At 42.7% G+C, this 21,647-nt stretch overlaps 1 protein-coding gene across 2 annotated transcripts; it reads left to right on the top strand.

Moving 5' to 3' along the window:
* dsc2l (desmocollin 2 like) lies at window positions 1–8,565 on the top strand. 2 transcript variants are annotated; one of them, XM_079173441.1, is made up of 16 exons: window positions 1–159; window positions 652–742; window positions 859–1,067; window positions 1,163–1,261; window positions 1,506–1,658; window positions 1,994–2,138; window positions 2,232–2,386; window positions 2,492–2,626; window positions 2,728–2,913; window positions 3,031–3,278; window positions 3,491–3,633; window positions 4,593–4,814; window positions 5,881–6,102; window positions 6,384–6,499; window positions 6,635–6,964; window positions 7,361–8,565. In XM_079173441.1, exons 1-16 carry the CDS (start codon window positions 121–123, stop codon window positions 7,556–7,558), a joined length of 2,691 nt encoding a protein of 896 aa, XP_079029567.1. In that variant the 5' UTR covers window positions 1–120; the 3' UTR covers window positions 7,559–8,565. The 2 variants fall into 2 exon arrangements, with proteins under 2 accessions (XP_079029567.1, XP_079029566.1); XM_079173440.1 differs by having other exon boundaries at window positions 1,160–1,261.
* Window positions 8,566–21,647: the final 13,082 nt, after the last annotated feature.

The raw sequence follows: 21,647 nt of genomic DNA, 5'->3' as shown, positions 1-21,647 counted from the left end.
GTCTTCTTCAGAGCTTTTTCAAACACAGACACAAATACACCCGTCGCTCTCTACGGACGATTCGCCGTCGGTCGAGGTCGGCTTCCTCCTTCGGACAAAGTCCATCAAAAGTGTTCAACAATGGCGAACGTTTTACTTTTCAACCTCTGCTCGCTGTTGGTAAGTTTTTTTTTTGTTTTTTTGATACATATCCTCTCGCCTGCTTAGGTATTTTGTCCGATACGAATGTAACGTTAGACCACCGAGTTCAGCTAAAAGAGAAGTATTGTTTTAGTGTTTCTTTGGCAGGAAAAGTGTTGGTTGTGGTAATTATATGTCTCACCTATACCGATTATTTCTCCAGAGTTGGAATATTGTCATTTATGTGCAGAAGTTTGACCACAATTTCTCCGGTTCCTGTGTTTCCTCCACCTTGTCCATTGAAGTCTGAGGCTTTCATAGTCGATATGCATCCTGTCTCTAAAGAAGTAGCTAGTATAGGCTACAATGCACTGATATTGATACATTACACTTTTTTAAGTTTCCAGCAAAAGCTGTTGACTCATTTTCGAATGACTGCGTCCTCATATTTGGTTAAACAATTTCTATGAAATGCACGAAAAGCCTCTTATCTCATTTGAAACTCACTTTGAGATCTACTCTCTACTTCAGCTCCTGTCCCGTGCGGAGTCGTGTTTGATCCCGACCTCTCTGTACATAGTTGTGCCAAACGCACTTCTACCTGGATTCCAAATCACAACAGGTGGGCCACCACACTCAGTTCACAGTGGTCTCCATTTTCACCGCATGAATTGTTCCGTGCACTGGTTTTTGTAGCCGCGTTTTTTAACCGGTATCTCCTCCTCTCTCGGTTCTCAGTTAAAGTCCCCGACTGCGACATCGAATCAATGCGCTTGACTTCGAGCGACCCGAGCTTCACAGTGAGGAGCAGCGGGGTGATAGAAACCGTAACGTCGGTGTCGGTGGCAGCGGCGGGGCGGACATTTTCTGTGCGGGCTCAGGACAACGGTGGACCGGACAGTGAGATGGTCGTTCACCTTGTTCACAGTACGACGTCAAAGAGACAGGTGAGGTTAAATGTCGAGACTGTATGCTTTTACAGCAGGTTTATTCGTGTCAAGAGTCCCTCAACAACCCTGACCCTGTTTGCGTTTCCCAGCAGCCCCCAGGCTTCCTGAAACGCTTCAAGAGACGCTGGAGTCCCCACCCCTTCAACATACTGGAGAACGGTCCGGGACCTTATCCAAGAGCCATTGACATGGTAATTATAGGGTAGTTAATCTTAATCCTGAAAACACAAGCTTTTTTTTTTAACCCAGATTATGTGATTTACACACCTATACACACCTTTTAAATACATTACTTTCCACTGAGTTTATGCAGTGATTAATTCCTTTTTGTTTTTTTTTGTTTTTTTACACCTGCACCACCAGATTGCCTATTGAAATCTGTGTTTAATGGTGTTGGCTTAAATATGTTTTGAATGTGTTGATTTCCGTTTGTAGATCGTGTCGGACTCGGAAATCAAGCATAGAGTGTACTACACCATCGGTGGGCCTGGCGTCGATCAGCACCCGGTGAATGTGTTCAGTCTCAACAGAACTGGGATGTTGTTCGTGCATAAGGCTGTTGATCGCGAGGAGTTCCCGAGGTTTATAGTGAGTGTGAAACACCATTAGAAACAATGATTATTGTCCTTGGTCTATAAAATGTCATGAAACAGTAAAAAAAACAATGCCCGTCAGAATTTCCCAAGGCCAACGGAGAAGTTGGGTACAGCAATGTTTGGCTTTTTTTTTGCCTGAAAAACGATTTTAACAATTAATCGAATGACAATTTCAGCTGTAGTGTCGTGCCAAAAAATGTTTATTATGTTGCTTCGACCCTTAAGTGGAATAATTCACATTTGACATCGCTGCACGTTGGCTGAAAGGCCCTTTAACTAATCTGTCATTGAAATGAAATTGTAAAATTGACTGTTTTTCCGTCACAGTTGACAGTCAGAGCTTTCGACATAATTACCAATCAGGAGACGGACAAATCTTTGGACATCATAATAGATGTGGACGATATGAATGACAACGCTCCGACATTCCTTGACTCTATGCAGTTTACTGTGCTCGAGCAGAGCGTCGCAGGTGAGGAACACGAAATACACACCAGTAAACCCACGCTATTAGATCTCCAGTTTGAGTTGATAATAAACTCTTTGTTCGTGTTCTACACCACAGGGACGGTGGTGGGGAGGGTGAATGCTACAGACAGGGACCAAGCAAAAACCCTCCACGTCAAGATCAGGTATTCTCTCAAGACAGGATTAGACCTGTTTGCCATTAACCCTGATACCGGTGTCATCACAACGGTAACCAACACCTTGGACAGAGAGGTGAGCACCAGCGCCACTGTATTATCGAGTTGTTCTGAATCATGACAATTAGATCATACAAATCTCCTTTTTTAATCGTATCACGTTGTCACACTTTTTCTTTAGGTAAAAGACAAGCATGTGGTGACGGTAGAAATCAAAGATATGTACGGTGCAGTGACTGGTATGTCCAACACGGCAACGGCAACCATTACTCTGGAAGATATCAACGACAACCCACCGACTTTCACACAAACATCTGTAAGTGATGAGCGGTTACTTAAAAAAAAAAAAAGTATTTGGTGCGAGTGTTTTGAGCCTGTTTCAATTGATTTAAGTAACACACTTTTTGTGTCCTTTAGTTGGCAGCCAGTGTCAAAGAAAACGAGAATGAAAAACTTATCCTTCGAATTCCCGTTGAAGATAAGGATTTAATAAATACACCGAACTGGGTTTCCAAATTTCTCATCACTAAAGGAAATGAAAATGGACATTTCAGAATTGATACTGACCCCAAAACCAACGAGGGGCTTCTGTATGTCTCAAAGGTGAGTGAGATTTCATATAATTATTAATAAACTAGTATTTATTATGATATAGATACTCATACGTTATGGCCTGTAACACAGCATTTAAATAGATTTGGGTTTCCCTGTTTTTTCCAGCCCTTAGATTATGAGAAGAACAAAAAGTTAAATCTTGAGATTATGGCACGTAATGAAGCCGACCTGGTTGGCACCACGGCCAAATGGCTGTCCATCCCCGTGGACCTCACTGTCCTCGATGAAGACGAGGGTCCAGCATTCTCAGCCCCTACCGTTCTCTTCGTCGTCAAAGAGAACATACCAAACGACACGATCATAGGAAGTTACACTGCTCTGGATCCTGAGACCAAGAGCAGCAACGGCATCAAGTAAGCAAATCCTGCTTCACGGTCTGTCTTGAAGCAATTAGCTTTCCTGCGGTACAGTGTAGCTGACAGCAGAAACAATTGCAGCTAATGCTCAAGACCCCCCTCAACTCAAGTTCATTTTACTTCTCTTTAACACTGGAGGGCAGACTTTCACTGCAGAACTGGAGAAGGTGTTCCTAACACACAAGTACATTTTCCCTCCTCTCTCTCAGGTATTACAAGGTCACAGACCCAGCCTCCTGGATCAATGTGGACAAAACCAGCGGGGAGCTGAGGGTGGCAAACACAATTGACAGAGAGTCGCAGTTCGTAAAAGATGGAATTTACAACATCACCATGAGGGCTGTTGATGCTAGTAAGTCCCTTGTACACATTTCCTCTTCTGTGACTTGTGTCCATGCAGAACCACGCTGTTATTATGACGGCAAAAACACGCTGATGCCGAGCGGCGCAGGGACGGCGTATTTTTGTAGGCCAACCCTCGGAAGTTAGCGTCGCACTGGGGATGGTTTTCGGTAGAAGTCAAAAGCTAACGTTATACGCTATAAACGAAGTACAACACGGTCGCGTGAGGGCGAGTATACACAGCGATTCTGTAAAGGCGGACTCGTCGGCGTCGTTTAGCCCCTTGCAGCCTTTTTTAAGACACGGAAAAGCTTCAAAATCCACGAGAGGGGTTTTCGTATTTAATATCGTAGAATAAAAGCTTTACCTGTCTTGAGCTTGTGTCAACCACAGACCTTATTTCTTATATTTAATTGCAAATTCCATGTTAAAAAAAAAAACAACCCGCGAAGGAACAGGAAGTGCAGAAATGCGAAGTCCATTTCATGGTTTTAGGACTGCAGCGCTCTACTGCTACATCTCCTGTACTTCCATAATTCGGCTGAACCGCAGAACCAACTTGACGGATAAAGAAATGTAACTCTTTTAAATCACATTACCTGTTTAATAAACTCACTCTGTCTTCGTTAGGTTTGGTACGTTTCCAAACCGAGAACTTTGCTTTGTGAAAGTGAGTCGTCTTCATGTGAAATCAACACAGGCGGCCTCTTTGTGGCATTGTTACACCGCATGAGAGTTGTTCACAAACACCAGCTCCACCCTCGCCAGTATCTGTCTGAGGAAACAGCAGGTCTCGCCTGAGAGCAACTGTTGACACATCGTGTGTTGTGACTTACAGTGACTCACGGTTCTCTGATGTGAAAATTGGCCTCACACCCAGAAAAATTCCTGATTATTCACACTTTTTTCTGCTTTAACATGCCCTCTTTTATCATGTATAAATACTAATGTGTTTCTCGTGTATTTTAGGCTCCAAGACAGGAACAGGAACAGTCATCATCAGGGTGGAGGATGTCAACGACAACGTACCGACTGTCCCCGCCAGCGAGTTGGTGTCGTGTGAGAGGGAAGGAGAGCTCGGCTCGGTTCTGGTTGTGGCTGAAGACAACGACCAGAATCCCTATTCCGCCCCGTTCAGCTTTAGTTTGCCAACCGATCACGATGGCAAATGGTCTGTGACAAAATTTAATGGTAGGTGGTGGTATTTGTTTTTTAGTTAAAAAAAAAAAAAAAAATCTACATCTGTTAGAAGAGAATCTTTTAGACCAAATAAACATGCATAACAGCAGCAATGCATTATCGAAACATCCGTTAAAGCTCTGTAAGAAAACCAAAAGCAAGTTATTCATTGAAATATGAACGATCAAAATAACCCAGTAACACAATGGCCAGTGAATGAGCCAGAGTCGGGCATAAAGTAGATTTTTTAACAGCTTGACTGATAATCCATTTTTAAGACCTGCATTCAAAGTCTTACTTCAGTAAAACGACAGAAGAATCATCACCAAATAGACTTCAAGCTTTAAAAGTATCAGAACAGAATGAGCTATTTATATTTTACATTATTAGATCATTATCATTTGTACAGGTATTTTACTTTATATCATATTTGAAGAGCACATCTTATGTTTTGTAACTACAGCTAATGAGCTGTCAAAATAAAAGGAGTGGCGCAGAAATCTGCAGAAAGTGAAAATATCCAAGTACAGTACTTGTGTAAATGTAACTAGTTACTTTCCAGCACTGAAATGATACAAACAGGGGTTAAAAATCTGATAGCAATATATCAGCCAATATATATTTTTTACCATTAAACGTTTTTGAGGAAAATCCCTTGGCTTATATTAATTGCATCCATAATATGTACTGAGTGGAACATTTTAGAGTTGTAAAAAAACAAAAAAACAGTGCTCCCTGGTGGACAAACAAGGTAATGCTGACACTGTTCAAAAGTGCTGCCATTTCTCATTAGACTTGTGTTCTAATAGGAACATCTATGATAAGCCTACATTAGACAGTGATATTATCACTTGGGCTCTCCTAATGTGGTTGGGACATAAAGAGTCTACGTGTTGATTTGTGAGACAAAGAATTTGCGGCATGGGCAATGCATGATCACTAAAACGAAGACTTGCTTGAATCAGTCCTGAAAAAAATTCCCTTTTTCTAACTTTAAGGTGTTCTGCACAGTGTTGAGTTGCCATTTCTTTGAAAACCCTGGAGAATCATTTCTTTCTTCCACGCGTTTCCTCCTCAGATACAGCAGCTACGTTGCAGCAGTTGAAAGAGCTTCCTACTGGAAAACACAACGTTCTCTTGGACGTTAAAGATCTGCAGGGCTTTGGCACAACACAGACGGCAACAGTGAGGATCTGCCGCTGCAGGAATGGAGACTGCATTACCAAACCGACCTCTGTGTCATTCGGTCCAATGGCTTTACTGGCTATGCTGTTGCCTCTGCTCCTCCTCCTGCTGCTCGGTGAGTCCCCCGCTGCTCGCTATGCTCTCGCCAGCAGAATTGTGTCTACGGGTGTGTCGACGGTGAAACGGGAGTTTTGTGCTCACGCATGTGTAAAAGTGCCAGGAGAGTGATAGAAAGTTAAGAGGCTGTGCCACTGAATTATGGGTTGCATATTAGGCACAGAGCAATGATATGTGGTAGTAACATTAGACGTGTGTGTATAATGCCTTAACGCTCACTCTTGTGACGCCTTCACTCCTTGTGCATTCATTTCTGACATACTTGCTTTGTTGTTGCAGCCCTTCTGCTTGGAATTTTCTGCTCGACAGCGAAAGAGCATCTGAAAATTGAGGATGGAGAAGGGAGCGGTGGAATCCTGCTCAAATCAAACACAGAGGCCCCGGGGGAAGAAGTGGTAAGGACATAATAATCAAAGCATTGCCTCGGCCCACTGCCTTGTAAAGAAACCTCATTTTTTATCTTTGCTTTTTTGCATTTATTTAATTGTTACTTGATTGCCTGTTTTTCATTTTTTTTTGTTTCTCCGCAGGATTCTAGTCTCATCATTGTTCCCACTTCAGCGGCTGATTCAGCGGTGAAAGGCTCCGTTAAGGGTTTTGCGGCGAATGGAGGTTGGATGACAAGCAATGGCTCCGGCACAATGGGAGCCAAAAACACCCAAGGGAATGGGATGTATAACTCCGATGTTGTCGCATCCGATTTCGACCAGTACTATTCTGGCCAGTACAACCAGTACGGTACTCAATCCATGGGAGGAGGAAATTATATGGGTAACGTTGAAGGCTTTGACAACAGATACCTCGCCCAGGACTCGACTTTTCTAAACAACTGGCAAACGAACGGCCTCTATCTACACCAGGTAATGTTCTTTTGTAGTAACAAAAAGTTCAGATTTCTTATATATTTATAGTGTAACAAAAAAAAAGAGGGGGGGTGGGGCTAAGAGTGGAAGGAAGCACACAAAGAGGCTGAATTAAATGTGTCCAGATGTGTGAGGTTTAATAACTTCTTTGTTATCTGTAAGGGCTTAGGTAACTCCCCTGTGTAATATAACCGTGTTCTCTAAGCCGTGATACCATCCCCCCCCCGTAAACGTTATTATTTCTCAACTTCTTGGTGAGAGATGTTATTTCTCTGTGTAATATCTGACTGCCAGTCATATCCTGAGCAGACATGGTGCAGAATCTCCCCTCCTATCGCTCAGGCTCGGTCCACGCCGAGTAATAACTCCTCTCCCTTCCGCTCCGTCTTGCAGAAGCTGGCCTACTTCGGAACAGAGGACGACGGGCGGTACGCCGACGACGTCCTCCGCCCCTACGGGTTCGAGGGGGTGGGCTCCGCAGCCGGCTCCGTGGGATGCTGCAGTGACATCGGCGACGACGGGAACCTCGACTTCCTGAACACGCTCGGACCAAAGTTCAAAACTCTCGGAGACGTCTGCAGAAAGACATGAACGATGGAGCTCAAAAACCAACGGTGCTCACTCCTAACTGTGCCGGATGCAGAGACGGGCCTGGGATCTGAATGTTTGGCGTGCCCCTGAACATGAATGAGAAAAAGAAACAAGCAGGTGGCGTCGGCGTGTGCGCACCGCTCCTGCTGTCGCTTTTTGTCGTTAGTTTTTTTTTTTCTTTTTTCTTTGATGCTTTTTTTGGCAAAAGTCTTTTGCACTGAAAACTATGCAGATGCAGTCAGTCGTACATGCTTTGAGTCGTGTGTGTGTGTGTTTTTTTTTTGCCTTTAGAGTCATCCATCCATTATCTACACCTGCTTCTCCATGTAGAATGATATTTGCAGCGAAGGCTTGCGGGGTTTTCGGTCTACTGTATGAGTGATGACTTTGGGTATTTTGGTTATTGTTAATCATCAGTGTTTATAGTAAGTAAGATACAATTTTGCATTTGTGTGGCTGAAGTTTAAAGTTTAAAGTGCTTGCTCAATTTTTATAGTTTTGATATATTTTTTAAAGAAAAAAAGAAATGCCTAAATGAAATAAGACAAAAAAACTGCCTTCTTTAACGTTTCACATTAACAAACTTTCCTTTTTAAAATAGCATGTTTGGAATTATTTACGAGTTTTGAACAATAATGTTGATTGCGTTCACTGGTTTTCAAATTCATACGGTAATATATCTGAGCAAACACATTCCTCCGCAGCCGTTAAATGGGCGTATAGCTTCAGCCCTGTGTCTCATCGAGGTCGTTGCAACATGCTGACAGTAGTCCTGTGAAAGTCAGCACAAGGGCGTGAATGTGACGAGTGAGGCGCTCTAACACTGCCCGCAACTGTTTGGATACCAGACTGACCAGAAACAAGAAAGGCTTAACAGATCAGGAAAAAAAAAAATGTCCTTAAACCTGCGAATTAAAGGGAATATTTAAGTCCAATTTGTGTATGTTGGGTTGTTGAAGTTGTAATTGTACATGGCCATTAAAGAATGTTTCTCTTGGTGAACTTGTGCTACCGTGCCAGGTGTAGTTTTTGTTCCCACGTTACAATACCATTCAAATAGCATGAAAAAAAAAGCCTTCCTCATACTTTAACAGTGTACTTTGGCAGAACGATAGAACAGAATGTGAGAGCTAAATAGTTGTTCATTGTGTGCCCTCTGGTGAATGATTTACTGGGTGTGGCACTCCGAGCTTGCACAATGTGAAGGGCACGGTGTTACTGCCAAGCGCCACGCCTCCTGGCTAATATTTACCTCCAGGCTCCTGCAGATCAAGTTGGTGCATTTCAACAGTATTATTTAACCTTTTCTGTCATTTCTTCCAATGCTAAAGGTGCTGCTAAGTTGCCCCAAAGTTAAGCTACACCATGATGATGTGATCTATTTTATTTTTTCAACAGAAACATACCCTCATCTTTGAGAAAGATTTTCCAGTGAAAGGAAATTCACTGTAGGGTCCAATCAATGTTGCTTTTAATCCATTATTGATAAGTTGTTTTAAAATGGCAACATTCTGTAGATAACGAGCTAAGCTACATTATGCACATGAATAAATAATACAGTATAGTAAATGTATTGAAACCCAGATTGAAATCCCCCACGAGTTCTTGAGGTTATCACGCGTTGGCCGATTACAGATTATTAATGTAGAGAGAATTGGTTTTTATTTGTTTTATTTAAAAGCATCGGTGCTCGTAAACAATTCACTAACTTTTGTTTTCGATGACATGCAGATCATGGATCAGTGTGATGACTTACAAATCTAAAGCTGGAAATATAATTAGAGGGTCCAGAAAGGACCATCTGTCATGTGATTGTGGTGATGAGTATCAAAGATGACAATAGAGAGCAGGACAAACAATTAATAAAAATAGGGAAATTAGATCTTGGAATGAAACTGGTCTCTCGCTAAGATCAAACACTGGAATCTCGTTTAAAAATACAACAATATTATCTGCACAAATTACAATAACACTGTCACAGTTATGGGAGGATGTGAACGAGATGAGAACATCAAGGGTTTTTGCTCAGAATCCCACCGGGGCCAATTAGAAGTCACTTAACTCAAAATAATGGAAATAAGCAGTTAACCCAAATATCTAAAGAAGGCACTCCAAGCACAGACGGCAGCTCTATTAACCCATATTTCACCAATAAACAGTCTTTATTTCTTTTTTAATTACCATCCTCTGCAGAAATAAAAGCTTTTTGTGTGTAACTGGGATTCCGAGGAACTTTTGGTGACACATTTCCACGCAATGAAGCCTTATTCACCACGGCAACCCTGAGGTCATGCTCTGTGTTGGGGTTCGTTACCAACAAACTGAGCACGGTGGTGGACACAGCATCAAGACCTCAGGAGTTACTTGGAACAGCTAAATTCTTTAGACAGTTTATTTATAGCCGAATACCACTCAACGGGTGTGAAATGTATCGTGGAAGTCCAAATCTGAGAACCAGTATAAGGAAAGAGTTTGACACGCCCGTAGCAGATCTTACAAGACAAGCGGCCTCACCTCGCACTCTCACTGCTGCAACACTGCCTTCATTTTCACACAAGACATAGTTAGCACGAAAGAAACAGTTCCAACAAAGCCAAACTGCTCGAAACAACGTGCTCAGCTGTCCTAACATATGGTGTGCGTGCGCCATGGGAGCTGCATGACAAAAATACCTTCGCAGCAATTAAAGCGACAAACAAACGAGAGCTCAAGATGGTGTCTTTGAGCGTTGTATAAGCGCACCCTTTATGTTAAGCAACGGCACTGATAAGCCACGCAATTCAAAAGGACCACTTTGTGTGTGTCCACCCTTATCAGAGCTGCTTGAGCCATCACTTCCAGTCACTCCTGTAAAGATGCAATTAATTCTAAAGCAGCAGCGTGAAATTAATTTATTGCTTGTAATTAGTTTTCGGCATACTGTGAAAACAATCTCTCCAGATAGGGTGTTTTCACCCTCCACCAGAGAGTCTGAGGACACTTGGCTCCATCCGAGTTCAATATGGAGTGGAGCCTTCAGCTGCCAAGAACTCGGAGCACAGCAGCTTCTTAACCCCCTGCTGACTTTGGCCTCAGGATTTATGGCTTTAAATGGCATGTGCAAGATATTCCAGTTGCTGTGAATGCACTACGACAAAGTCATTTCTTCACTGTGTGCCTCGGGGAAGCACAAACCAGGTCATGTATATATATGGGATTTCGGTTATTTTGTGATTAATTAAGATGCAGAATGCAACAGGCCCTATTCGAATGAGGATGCATTGTGATGTATTCATGACAGCGGATGATTCATTTGCGTTTGTGAAGACGAGACGTTATGACTGTTAGTGCCACTAGGTGTCACACTTACATCTCATCTGAGTTGAACGCAGGCTGGGGGAGATGGCTCTGGGGTAATATTTCTCCGAGAAGGTGACTGATTTCTGTCAGAAACACTTCCCCTGTCCGTCTCATGTGTAACCAAACACCTGATATCGCTCCAATTAAGCTGTAAAGTCACGACAGCTCTGTTAAAGTGAAGTAATGAGACCGTTTGTGCCTTCCTGTGCTCCGACGTGCTGTATGCCAGACTTTACAGTTATCGTGTGCTGATATTTGGTGTCACTTATCTAACAAGGCTTCTCATTGCACCTCCACGCTCATTAGAAGTGTAGTGAGATTGGAGCCTGCCACCACTTCTCAAGGACAGGGCGCTGATTGACGGGGCAGAAACTGCAAAAAGTGGTGACAGTTCATTTAAAAGTCACACTTTTAATGATTTAAATATTTGCCTGTCTCTGAATGATTAAAATAGTTTGCGCTGTGTCACATATCAAAGGAGAATTGGATAACAAGGTTATTACCATTTGTTTCCCCACTTATATACAGTATTTAATCATCTACTGTCTTTTAAATGTCTGATTGTAGGGAAGTGATTTATTTCATTTTTTAGCCATTTTTTTTTTAGAAAAATATAGATTGTATTAAAGAGACTGTTTTGACTAATTCTTATTGTGCTATCATCACAACACCTACTCTTAATGTACCATTTGGCAGGATGTGCTTTACATTATGCAAGAGCTTAAATGACTTGTTAAATTGTTTGTCTGAGGTATTGTGCTTCTTCCCAGGGTTGCCCTCCATATCTTTCACACTCAATTTAAATGTGAAGCTCACATATTAATTCAATAAATCTGTTTGGCAGCTGAAAGCCCCAGTGATACATCTGGGTCTTAATTAGTCGAAAGGATTCAAGTGATAAACAGCCTAAAGAATATGTGGATAAACGCTAAATGAACTCATCCATGATACCTACATACAGTCTAAATATTCATTTGGCATTCATTTCCTTTTCCCCTTCCATTTGTATTGCGAGATGTAGACACAGTTTGTATTTTAGTGACTGCTTCCTACGATCATGATTTTCTTCCAACATGGACATGGAACGCTATCTCATTGATCAGAGATATAATTGTGTCTCCATAAGGCTAACGAGTGGACTGACACTGGTAAACGCTGTCTGACAATATGTGCCATTATTCTCCCTGGATATAAACGATGTGCCCATGTGGATGTTACCGAACAGAAGTCATTTTCGAAGTAGTAGTCAATGAACACAAGGACGTGAGTGACGCACACGGTAAAAGCATAGACGGGGAAATGAGAGTATACACTTACTGGTGATTTATTCTTTATTACAATTACATGAAAATATTCTTTTCTTTGACCCATTTCCCTCCAGTTAATGGCAAAAAATATAGACTAGAGTAACAAACATCACAAGATGAAAGCTTAGCTTTCATCTTGTTTCTCCTATTGAGAATGTAACATCGGAGGAGGACCGAGCGGCTGCATTCATCAAACTGGAGTTTCACCATCAACTGTACACCACAGTAACAGACCTCAGACTCATTACTGCATCGAATGAATGGCTGAGGTTGACCACTATTGAGCGCGTTCATCTCTGCAGTCACACCTCTGAACCACATCAAAAGACTGTTTAGTTGTGTGGTCGAAATATCTGCTTGTGTTTGTCTCCATTGAGCGGAAGTATTGAAGTGCACTGAACTGAAGGCCAGGGTGCCGCAGCAGACACACTACATGCAAAAAAACGTCTCCCATTCATTATTGTTCACCCAGCTGAGGCTTACACTATAGATGACGCTCTGGGCGAGGTGGTTAGGCTTTGAAGAAGAAGTTCTGAGAGACATTCACAGCTTCTCTTGGCGGTTGCTGGTATGAGGTAACTGAGGTAAGAAAACAGAGGAATAACAGTCGCAAAACAAAACAAAAAAAATGTGAGATTGCTGCAATCTCAAAAGGGCGGCGCTGGTGCCAGAAAACCTTCAGAGAAACGCTTGTTACGAGAGTTTCTGTCTGAGGCTCAGTGTGACGTTGCCGCTCGTCAGAAGCGCGACATATTAGCACAGTGGCCTTGTTGCATTCATCTGACGGAAACAGAGAAAAAAAGAAAAAGGAGGACCTGACAAAGTGTTTTCCTCCGCAGGAGTCGCAATCAAAGCGAGCCCCTCCGAAAAAATCTTACTGTCATGTTTCACAAACTGCTGGAGTTTAACAACTGAACACGCAAGGATCAGCAGAGTGAGAGTTGCCCGAGTAGAAAGGAGGAAATAGACGGGGTTAGACAGGCTGAGGAGGGGGGGGGGGGGGGGGGGTAAACAGGTAGATTAAGAGCATAAAGAAGAGAGGCCTGTGATTTTGATGACTGATGTTGAGCATCGAGTCGGCGTAAAGACAGGAGGCTCACTCTGGCTCTTAGTGTGTAACCCCTGTGGTGAGGATCTATAAGGCTGATCACCTTCTGTGTGAGCTGCTGCTCCTGCCTCACTGCCAGTCTCCTGGCAGAGCGCAGAGAGAGAGAGAGAGAGAGACTTCAGCAGACTACAAGACGCAGTCTCACACACACACACACACACACACACACACACACACACACACACACACACACACACACACACACACACACACACACACACACACACAGGGGCTATGCCCTGATAACCACACAGTCTTAGTGAGGAACTTAATTGGCCCGCTGCACATTTGACTTCAGGGAATGTTTCGAGACTGTAGGTGTCAAAACAACACGAGCTAAAGGTTGAAGCGGTAGATATAAAGCGTGCAAGCAAATCTCTGCCCCCTCAGTCCTCTGAGCTCAATGGCCATAACAACATATTTGCATATTGATGAGGGTACTCTGAAAGTTTTTAAGCCACGAGTAAACATTCAAATAAAAAATAAATAAAAAAAAAGGATTATTGGACTGAACGTAAACATCACCATTTTGGGGGGGAAGGGCTATTTTCTGCTCTATTTTTGGAGCGAATGTGTGCTCATTGCATATTTTTCTGCAAGTAATATGGCCAAGCAGAGCTGTATATCAGTCACAGAGGATCTGCGTCGGCAAGTGAGAGAAAATACATGAAACATGCACACACTGCATGCGTAAGAGGGCACATAAGAATACGACTTCATTATCTTTGAGTAAATGTAAACACGGCGGTAGCAACAAAATCCAATACTGCACAGGGGCAAATCTCCTACTAAGCCCTGTGACCACTTTGTTGTTTATTTATACCAAAGTCTGGAGAAGTTAAACCACACTGACACTCCTCACATGTCGATCCCTTTCATGTTCTTAGACTGAGCTCATAAGACATGTTTTATATCCACCAGCACTGATGCTCAGGGAATACACTTTATTGATTTGCTGTCAGACTTGGATCAACACGGTCCTATCAGGAGGCTCGGTACATAGCAACACAGCCGGTGGACGGCGAGCAGAGCACAAATAGACCAGCAAATGATGATGTGGGCCGGGGAAAAACACAGGGTTGACCCCGTATCTCATGCAGCCGGCTCAAAACAAGTAGCATCACACAAATATGCTGCGCTCCGTTGCGCTCGCTTGCATTCCCAGACAATTGGCAGCCGGGTGATGGATATCGGTGTAGACCTGATTTAACTGAGTTGACAATCAATACAGAAATAATGAATCGCAGCAGCACGCTGTACTTTTTCCGTTCTATCCCTATCGTAGAGTTGCAGATTCTGAAATCTTAGCAGGCAGCCAACATTGACATTACAGTTACCGCTCCACACACAAGTATGCTTATGCACTCACTGACGGATAGTTAAATGAGGAGCTTGATCACACCCTCGTATCTGTACGCTAAATATGAGGCTACAGCCAGCAGCCGGTTAGCTTAGCTTAGCACAAAGACTGGTTTGGGGGACACAGCCAGCCTGGCTTTTTCTAACAGCATCTCTAAAGCTCAATAATAAACACATAATATCTGGTTTGAGTAATCTGTCCTAAAGTGTAACTAGCCCAGCACATGTACTATGACTATTTCTTTACTGGGAGCAGTAACGTCCTGGAGTCAAGAGATAGTTAAACGAGATATAATGTGACATGACAATGTGTAAAACGATTTGTATTTAAAAAATGTAAATGATAGGACAAACGCAAAGATATTATGTGTTTATTAAGCTTGTAGACAGATTTTGTAACTGTTGGACAGAGCAAGGCTAGCTGTTAACCCCCTGTTTTGTGCTAAGCTAAGCACAAATAAATTGGGAAGATACATGCATTGGTGTGTGCAAGTATTCATGGGTTCTGGTAAAAAGATAAAACACAACACAGGTTAGTCAATTCATCCTACGTTACAAAGTAATCTACCAGAAAAATGCTCTTGTCGACAAAAATGTTGCATTGTGGGGCGAGGTTGGGTCAGAATCATCATTGGCTTTCATTGAAATGGAGACAGGGGCTGTGTGTTTGTCGCAGTGCTATTATCAGTTGGCACACTGCCCATTTTGAACACCTGCTCACGACACACATCTCGTTCAGCAAACAGGCCACCTTGACCTCGGCTATTTCCTGTACTTGCAGGGTCACTCGTCTCTTTAAACAAGGGAAAGGTACCTTCCCCCCTCCCCCCCCCACCAAAACATCCTCTTCTTCTTCTCTCTTTGATTGCCACCCCAACATCCCAGAAATCACTCACATCTATTGTGAGTGACAGGTAAAGGAATGACGGAGGAGGATAAATCGATGCCAGTACATTTGGCAGTCATTCCTTTTCTCTAACCTTTCATCCTCTCCACCAAGAGGTCAAATCAAAGCCCCATCATCAGCCATTCCAACCATGTGGAATGAATTGTTGCATGATTTGAAAAATAAAAAATAAAAAATCTCAACAGAATGAAATGTGTCTAGACAATAGACCGGATCTCTGTATGTGGCCATTTTTAAGAATTGAAGAACCACACATTCCTGTTTTCAAAGGAGCTCTTTCTGTATTTCGAGTTATCCGATACCGACATTCTTCTTTCCATTGTATCTATAGTGCTGTAATGTCTCATTAAAACATTGAACATAACATTTAACATATTCTGTTTTCTTATTAATTGCGCTGTACATACATATATTTTCACGAGACAACATTTACATTAAAGCTCTGCACTGACTCACTTATTATGTGCATAGAGATTGACTGGTATTGATGGGAAGAAGAGCCTCCACACATCCCGCAAACACAGGAGTGACCAAAACCAGCTGGGTTTGACCTTTTCGAGGGTCACTGTCCGGTGCGATGAATCCCTCCAGGATCAAATGAATGCATTACCGGGCGCCTGTGATTAATTACTAACAGGGCCCACAGGGCAAATTGCTGCCAGAGATGACAGCTCGTGTGATAACATTTCTTATCAGCCGCCTCCATCACCCCTTCCATAACTCACACGGATCACACAGCCCTGATTTAAAACCTTTTTTCAAGGAAGGTATTGATGGAGCCATTGCTGCTAAATGATTGAATCATTGGGAAGAATTGCAACCTTTATTTTTTTAGTGCATATTAAACAGGTTGGATAGAAAAAACTAAAAGAATTTGCTTTAAAGTTGAAAGACGTTTAAACCTAAGATACTTTTGTGCAGAAGATATTTCAAGTCCTTGCATTCTAGAGGAATCCTTGAGGGTTTTTACTCATCAAGTATGGTGTTTTGGCAAATAGACCCACTTGTTTCAGATTAGAAAAAGATTGTGGCCATGACAAAATAATGTTAAGTTCAGGTTGAGGTTAGGCAACTAAAAGAAGTTTATAGAAAAATTACCATCAAGTTAAAAGAAAAAGTGTTGAAGTGAAATGCTTTATACGCTCATGCATCCAGCTCACCACTATAAGGATGTCCTTTCTTCCTGCTTTGCAAACATTAAACCATACTAAGCTCTATGGTTGTATTTCTGGTGAGGACAGTCTCAAATATTCATATGGAGTATCTCTGCACGCTAGAATTTAAAACGCTTTGAGTGGGTTTGAGCTGTTTGTCCACTCAACATGGATTTAGAATGGCAGAGCCAGCAGCAGGTCCGTGGAGGTGAAGAGGGCGAGATAATGCAAACAATACACGAACACAAAAATCCATACTGTCCATAGTGTGCAAAATAAATCATTTTCAATCTCATTTTAGCTGTTATTTTCAACAGAACTGAAACTCAACATTTTTTTTTCAGTGACTAAAAATCTAGTCAATTTAGCGTCCACAAAATCTCGATCCCAGGTAAAGCTAGTTTATTACCAACATTACTGTGGAACTGCTTCTATTTATATGGCTCGAGGATTACATGGTGAAAAAACATAACATTGTATTCCCAGCTGCGGACAGTATATTTATGAGGTAAAACATTTCCCATTAGCGACGTGGAGACTAATGGCCACAGATAAAGCCCCGCATAGCTCCCGTGCTTCCAGCCCTCAGATAGCATGTGTGTTTAGAAGATCAAAAATACATTATGTACCTGAATACAACATCCCAGTGTATGTAATTAAAAGAACAAATAATGAGCACCCTCATCCTCTGGATAGGCACACTTGGAAATGTTGCTCATCTAAAAAAAAAAACACACAAGACAACCTCAATAATTAATCTGAATAATTATTTCATAACTTGCCCTTATCAAGCCAAGTGAAGAGGCCTTAATGTGAGCTTATACACAATTCCATGAAATAGTAAAACGGAGAATGAAGGCAGCATGCCAGCCTGCACATTGTATCTCTTTAGAACTTTATAAATTATGTTTGTGTCTCTGTGGAATTATCCAGCTAATGGATTGAAAAGTCCCTGGGCGACAGCGGCATAGGCACACAGTGACTCAGTCCATAGGCAGCAAGTAGCCATAACAATAGAGAATAGGGCAGATGAAGGTTGCATGTAATTACACCTACCCTCAGGCTTAATTAGGTCACCCTTAAGTGAGTATCGTGTGATAGCGTGCGTGCGTGCGTGTGTGTGTGTGTTCGCCCGCGAGTGAATGTGTGTGTGAATGCTGTCTCCAAAAACAAACCAGGGGTCTCACGTCCGTGTACAGTGGGCTGCTGAAAAGTGCCTCTCGACTCAGTTAAGAGCTTTTGGTGAAACACACTTGTGTTTGCATGCACCCTCCTGCTAATGAGTCAAATACAGTTTTGGGATATGATGTTTACATGGAACAAAGAGGTTATTTATAGGCCTGTATACATGATTATGCAGGATTTTGATTGTTTTGTTGTCTGCGCAGAGGTGTATTTGACTCCATCGCAGTCAGTCTCTGTCACTTCTATAGGCCTCGTAAAGTTGTTATCTCAACAGCAGAGTGTGAAGCCACTCTAGTTTACGGCCGCCGAGACGCTGCTGCTGCATTCATCGCAGTGCGGCGTTGTGGGTTTGACTTTTTCCATCTTATCGCTGGGTAATGGAAGATTAGAGCTTATCGTCATACTGTTTGTTTCTCTGACAAACTCCTGTGTGACTCCAGTGGAGAACAATCCGTGCAGATAACAGACGGCGATCCGATACCTGAATACAAGTTTACAAGCTTGAGTATCGGGAGGTTTCTTTTATAATAGTCCAGCTCACTAGTTTCTGCAAGTGCTTATCCAGGTTTCTGTAAACAGTATTCTGTATGTACTGCATCCACATTCGTATGGCGGCTGTGGCAACATGAAGCTCTAGTGTAAGTTAGGAAGTACTTTTGCATGCTTAGTTTATCTCTCATATATCCTGCCACAGAGACAGAGCGCAACTAAGTCCCACCCACACCGCAGGGGAAAACAATCCATCGATCTCCATTGACTTTGTATTGCGTGAAGGCGCCTTCTTGTGACTTTTGTCTGCTAGCGAACAACAGAACAATTCCTAAAAGCTGCTGTGTGGTGCGAAGCACTACCAACAAAAAAAAATCAGAAAGCTAAGCAGTATTATGTTTGCAAGTGCCTTTGCTAACTACAATAACTTGCAGCTACACAGCTAACATTAGCTTGCTAACTGCTACCTTGTCCCATCCTATCATTCATTCATTTATCAACTGCAACCCTGGCAGACATAGGGTGCTGAAATAACCCGTTTACATGCTGAAATGTTACGTTTTTAGCTTGTTACAGGCATGCTGTGAGTGTTTCAGTCCTTGGTTTCACTCGTCTCACACATGCTCACTCAAATATCCTTGTTGTCATTGTTTGGGGCTGTCAATCCTGCTATCAGCTGTTCTCACAGCTGGTCACAACTGCCCAATAGCACAGCGACACCCCTACATTGATAACCAATCACCTTAAAATATATATGAAAATATATATGATTGTCTCTCTGCCTCTGGTCAAAGATGCTCCATAACCACGATGACGCATTACAAGCTCCGGCAATGGTTTGAAATGACATAGACTTCCTCATGGCGTGGAAGCTGGCACGCCGTCCAAGCCACGTTCGAAGCTCATACTAGTGGGGCACATAGAGCGCCTTAGTTTTAAGCTTGTGGCCACTTACCAAGCGTTGGTATTTGAACCAGTGGGAGTGGCTTTAGGACGCTGTTATGCGTGACCCTCCACCTCCCCATCACCGCCCAGTCTTCGTCAGATTCATCAGCTTCATCAGCCGACCAGTCTAAAGAAGAATCAACAGCCACCGCCACTACACGCGTCTGGACTCTGTGAGGGGATTTATCTTGCTGCTGCTCAGGGCAGTCGCCTGTGACCACCCGTCCCAGGATGCCTGCCTGGCGGCCTGCCTGTTTGCTGCAGCTTTATAGGTGGAGCTGGGAGGTTCATCTGCTTGTACCGGCACATTTGGGCTGGGCTTTTAAAAAGGCGTAAAGGACTGTCCTTCACGGGAGTCTCACTCTCTCTCAGTCGGGCCTGCTTCATCCACCTCAGCGGTCTTCCTCGGTTTGGTTTGCAACACCATACTTTCACTCATCCACACACTTCTAACGTGACTGATGTCTGTCTTACTTACACACCCCACCAGTTAGATGATACGTTTGTTAATCGCAGTTTAATAAATTACTTTGCGTGCGCGGCCAGCCTTGCACCAGGTGGTAACACGCCCTTTAATACACATCTGTTATGATAAACAATGCTCTTTTTCTTCATTCACTTGTCCCTGCTGATTGAAACATGATGTTTACACAAGTCTGGTCATGTCTGAGGTCTAAACTTTATAGTCTTGTCTTGCACGTCGGATGGACTAAAACTTCACACCCACCCACTTGGAATTCAGTTGTATTGACGCTTTTCAGATACTGTCATCACAGAAGAATGGCTGAAGCTACTCATTTAATCAAACTGAAATTATTCCAAGGTGACATTGCTGTCTGCATTCCACATGTTGTGCTATTTTTTTCTTCCACCGCTTCCATTTTTCATTGTCATTTTAAACTGTCAACCTTTTGTCCCTCCCTCCCTCTCTCTCTCTCTCCCCCTCCCCCCCTCTCCCCCTCCCTCCCTCTCTCTCTCTCTCTCTCTCTCTCTCTCTCTCTCTCCCTTGCTGTGTCCTTGATATAAGTACCCACTGCTTCTGTCTGAGAACACCATTATTACCATGCATGGCTGTTTGCTGAACAAAAAAAAAAAAGAGAGAAAAGCTAATGATGTTGGCTTGAGCTCAGAGCTAATTAAAATTCTATAAATATGGTGCAGGTAGGTGGCGTGATGGATGTAGTGTGTCAGAAGTCTGGTGAGCAGGGAAGTGTGTGGAGATGTCCGGACGATCAATACCAGCATAGTGAATGCATGACACTGCAAATGCATTTAATGAACCAACAGTTTTATCTGTTAATTACACACCAGGACACACCTTAGCATTCCTCACACTGTGCTAAACCTTGCCGGCTGCCCAGATAATGGCCGGCTATTTCACACAACAAATCTGCAAACAGTGGGCACATTCCTCTATTTTTACCCGCACCCTTTATCTCTCCCTCTCCTGCCTGCTTTCATTTATTGCAGGTAATTCTCCGTGCAACACACTCCACGCTACATCGGTAAATGTAATGCATTTCTTCTTTTGTCCCTTGACCGCCTAGTTTAGAGTAGCATCGGTATTCATTCTGCAAACATCGAGTCTCTGAAGATGCCAGCGGTTTCTCAATGCGCTGTGGAAATTGTGCGGAGAAATAAAAGTCTCACGTTGAAGCCCACATAGAAATAATCTTCAGCAGCTGAAGTCAAAGTTTTTTTTAGAGAACCTCATTTTTTTTTTTAAACTCTGTTGGGAGTGCTTATGTAAAGCTAGAACAAAGCAATATTTCAGTGGCCCTCTTTGCACGTCTAAGCCATCACAACTAGATCATTGCTGATAGTGGAGTGGTAACATTTCTCCACCATAGTAATTTTTTTTTTTCGGGGGAACTTTGTGCCATTTCAGCTTATGGCTTAAAAAAAAATCCTGTAGAGTAAACTGCGGTATAATCCCTTATTACAGGAGGAATTCGTCTGTGATGGTGAATTATTTTGAGGGTTAAGCTTTAAATATTGTCACGCACAAAGTAGTTTGTTGTGGGGTGAAGAGGTAATATTGGACTCCGACGGTTATGTAATTTACTGTGAAATACGAATGACGAATAGAGGTGGATAGGACATAATAGAAAAGAGTTAACCTTTGCTCCAGTTGAGCTGCCAATCATGGGTCTAACACCAACAATTTGATGTCATCTTTTCAGAGGTAAAGCTACCGTCGGTACTTAGGAAGAGCAGGCAGCATTTAAATCAGCTTTTCCTCTTTAGTCACTTAACATTTACAGAGCTGTCCATCAATATCAAAACAGTTTTATTT

Source organism: Pholis gunnellus (assembly GCF_910591455.1).
Source record: "Pholis gunnellus genome assembly, chromosome: 14".
Classification (NCBI taxonomy): Eukaryota; Metazoa; Chordata; class Actinopteri; order Perciformes; family Pholidae; genus Pholis; species Pholis gunnellus.
The sequence above is the reverse complement of the archived record's forward strand: the minus strand, read 5'-3'. Positions and strand labels throughout refer to the sequence as shown.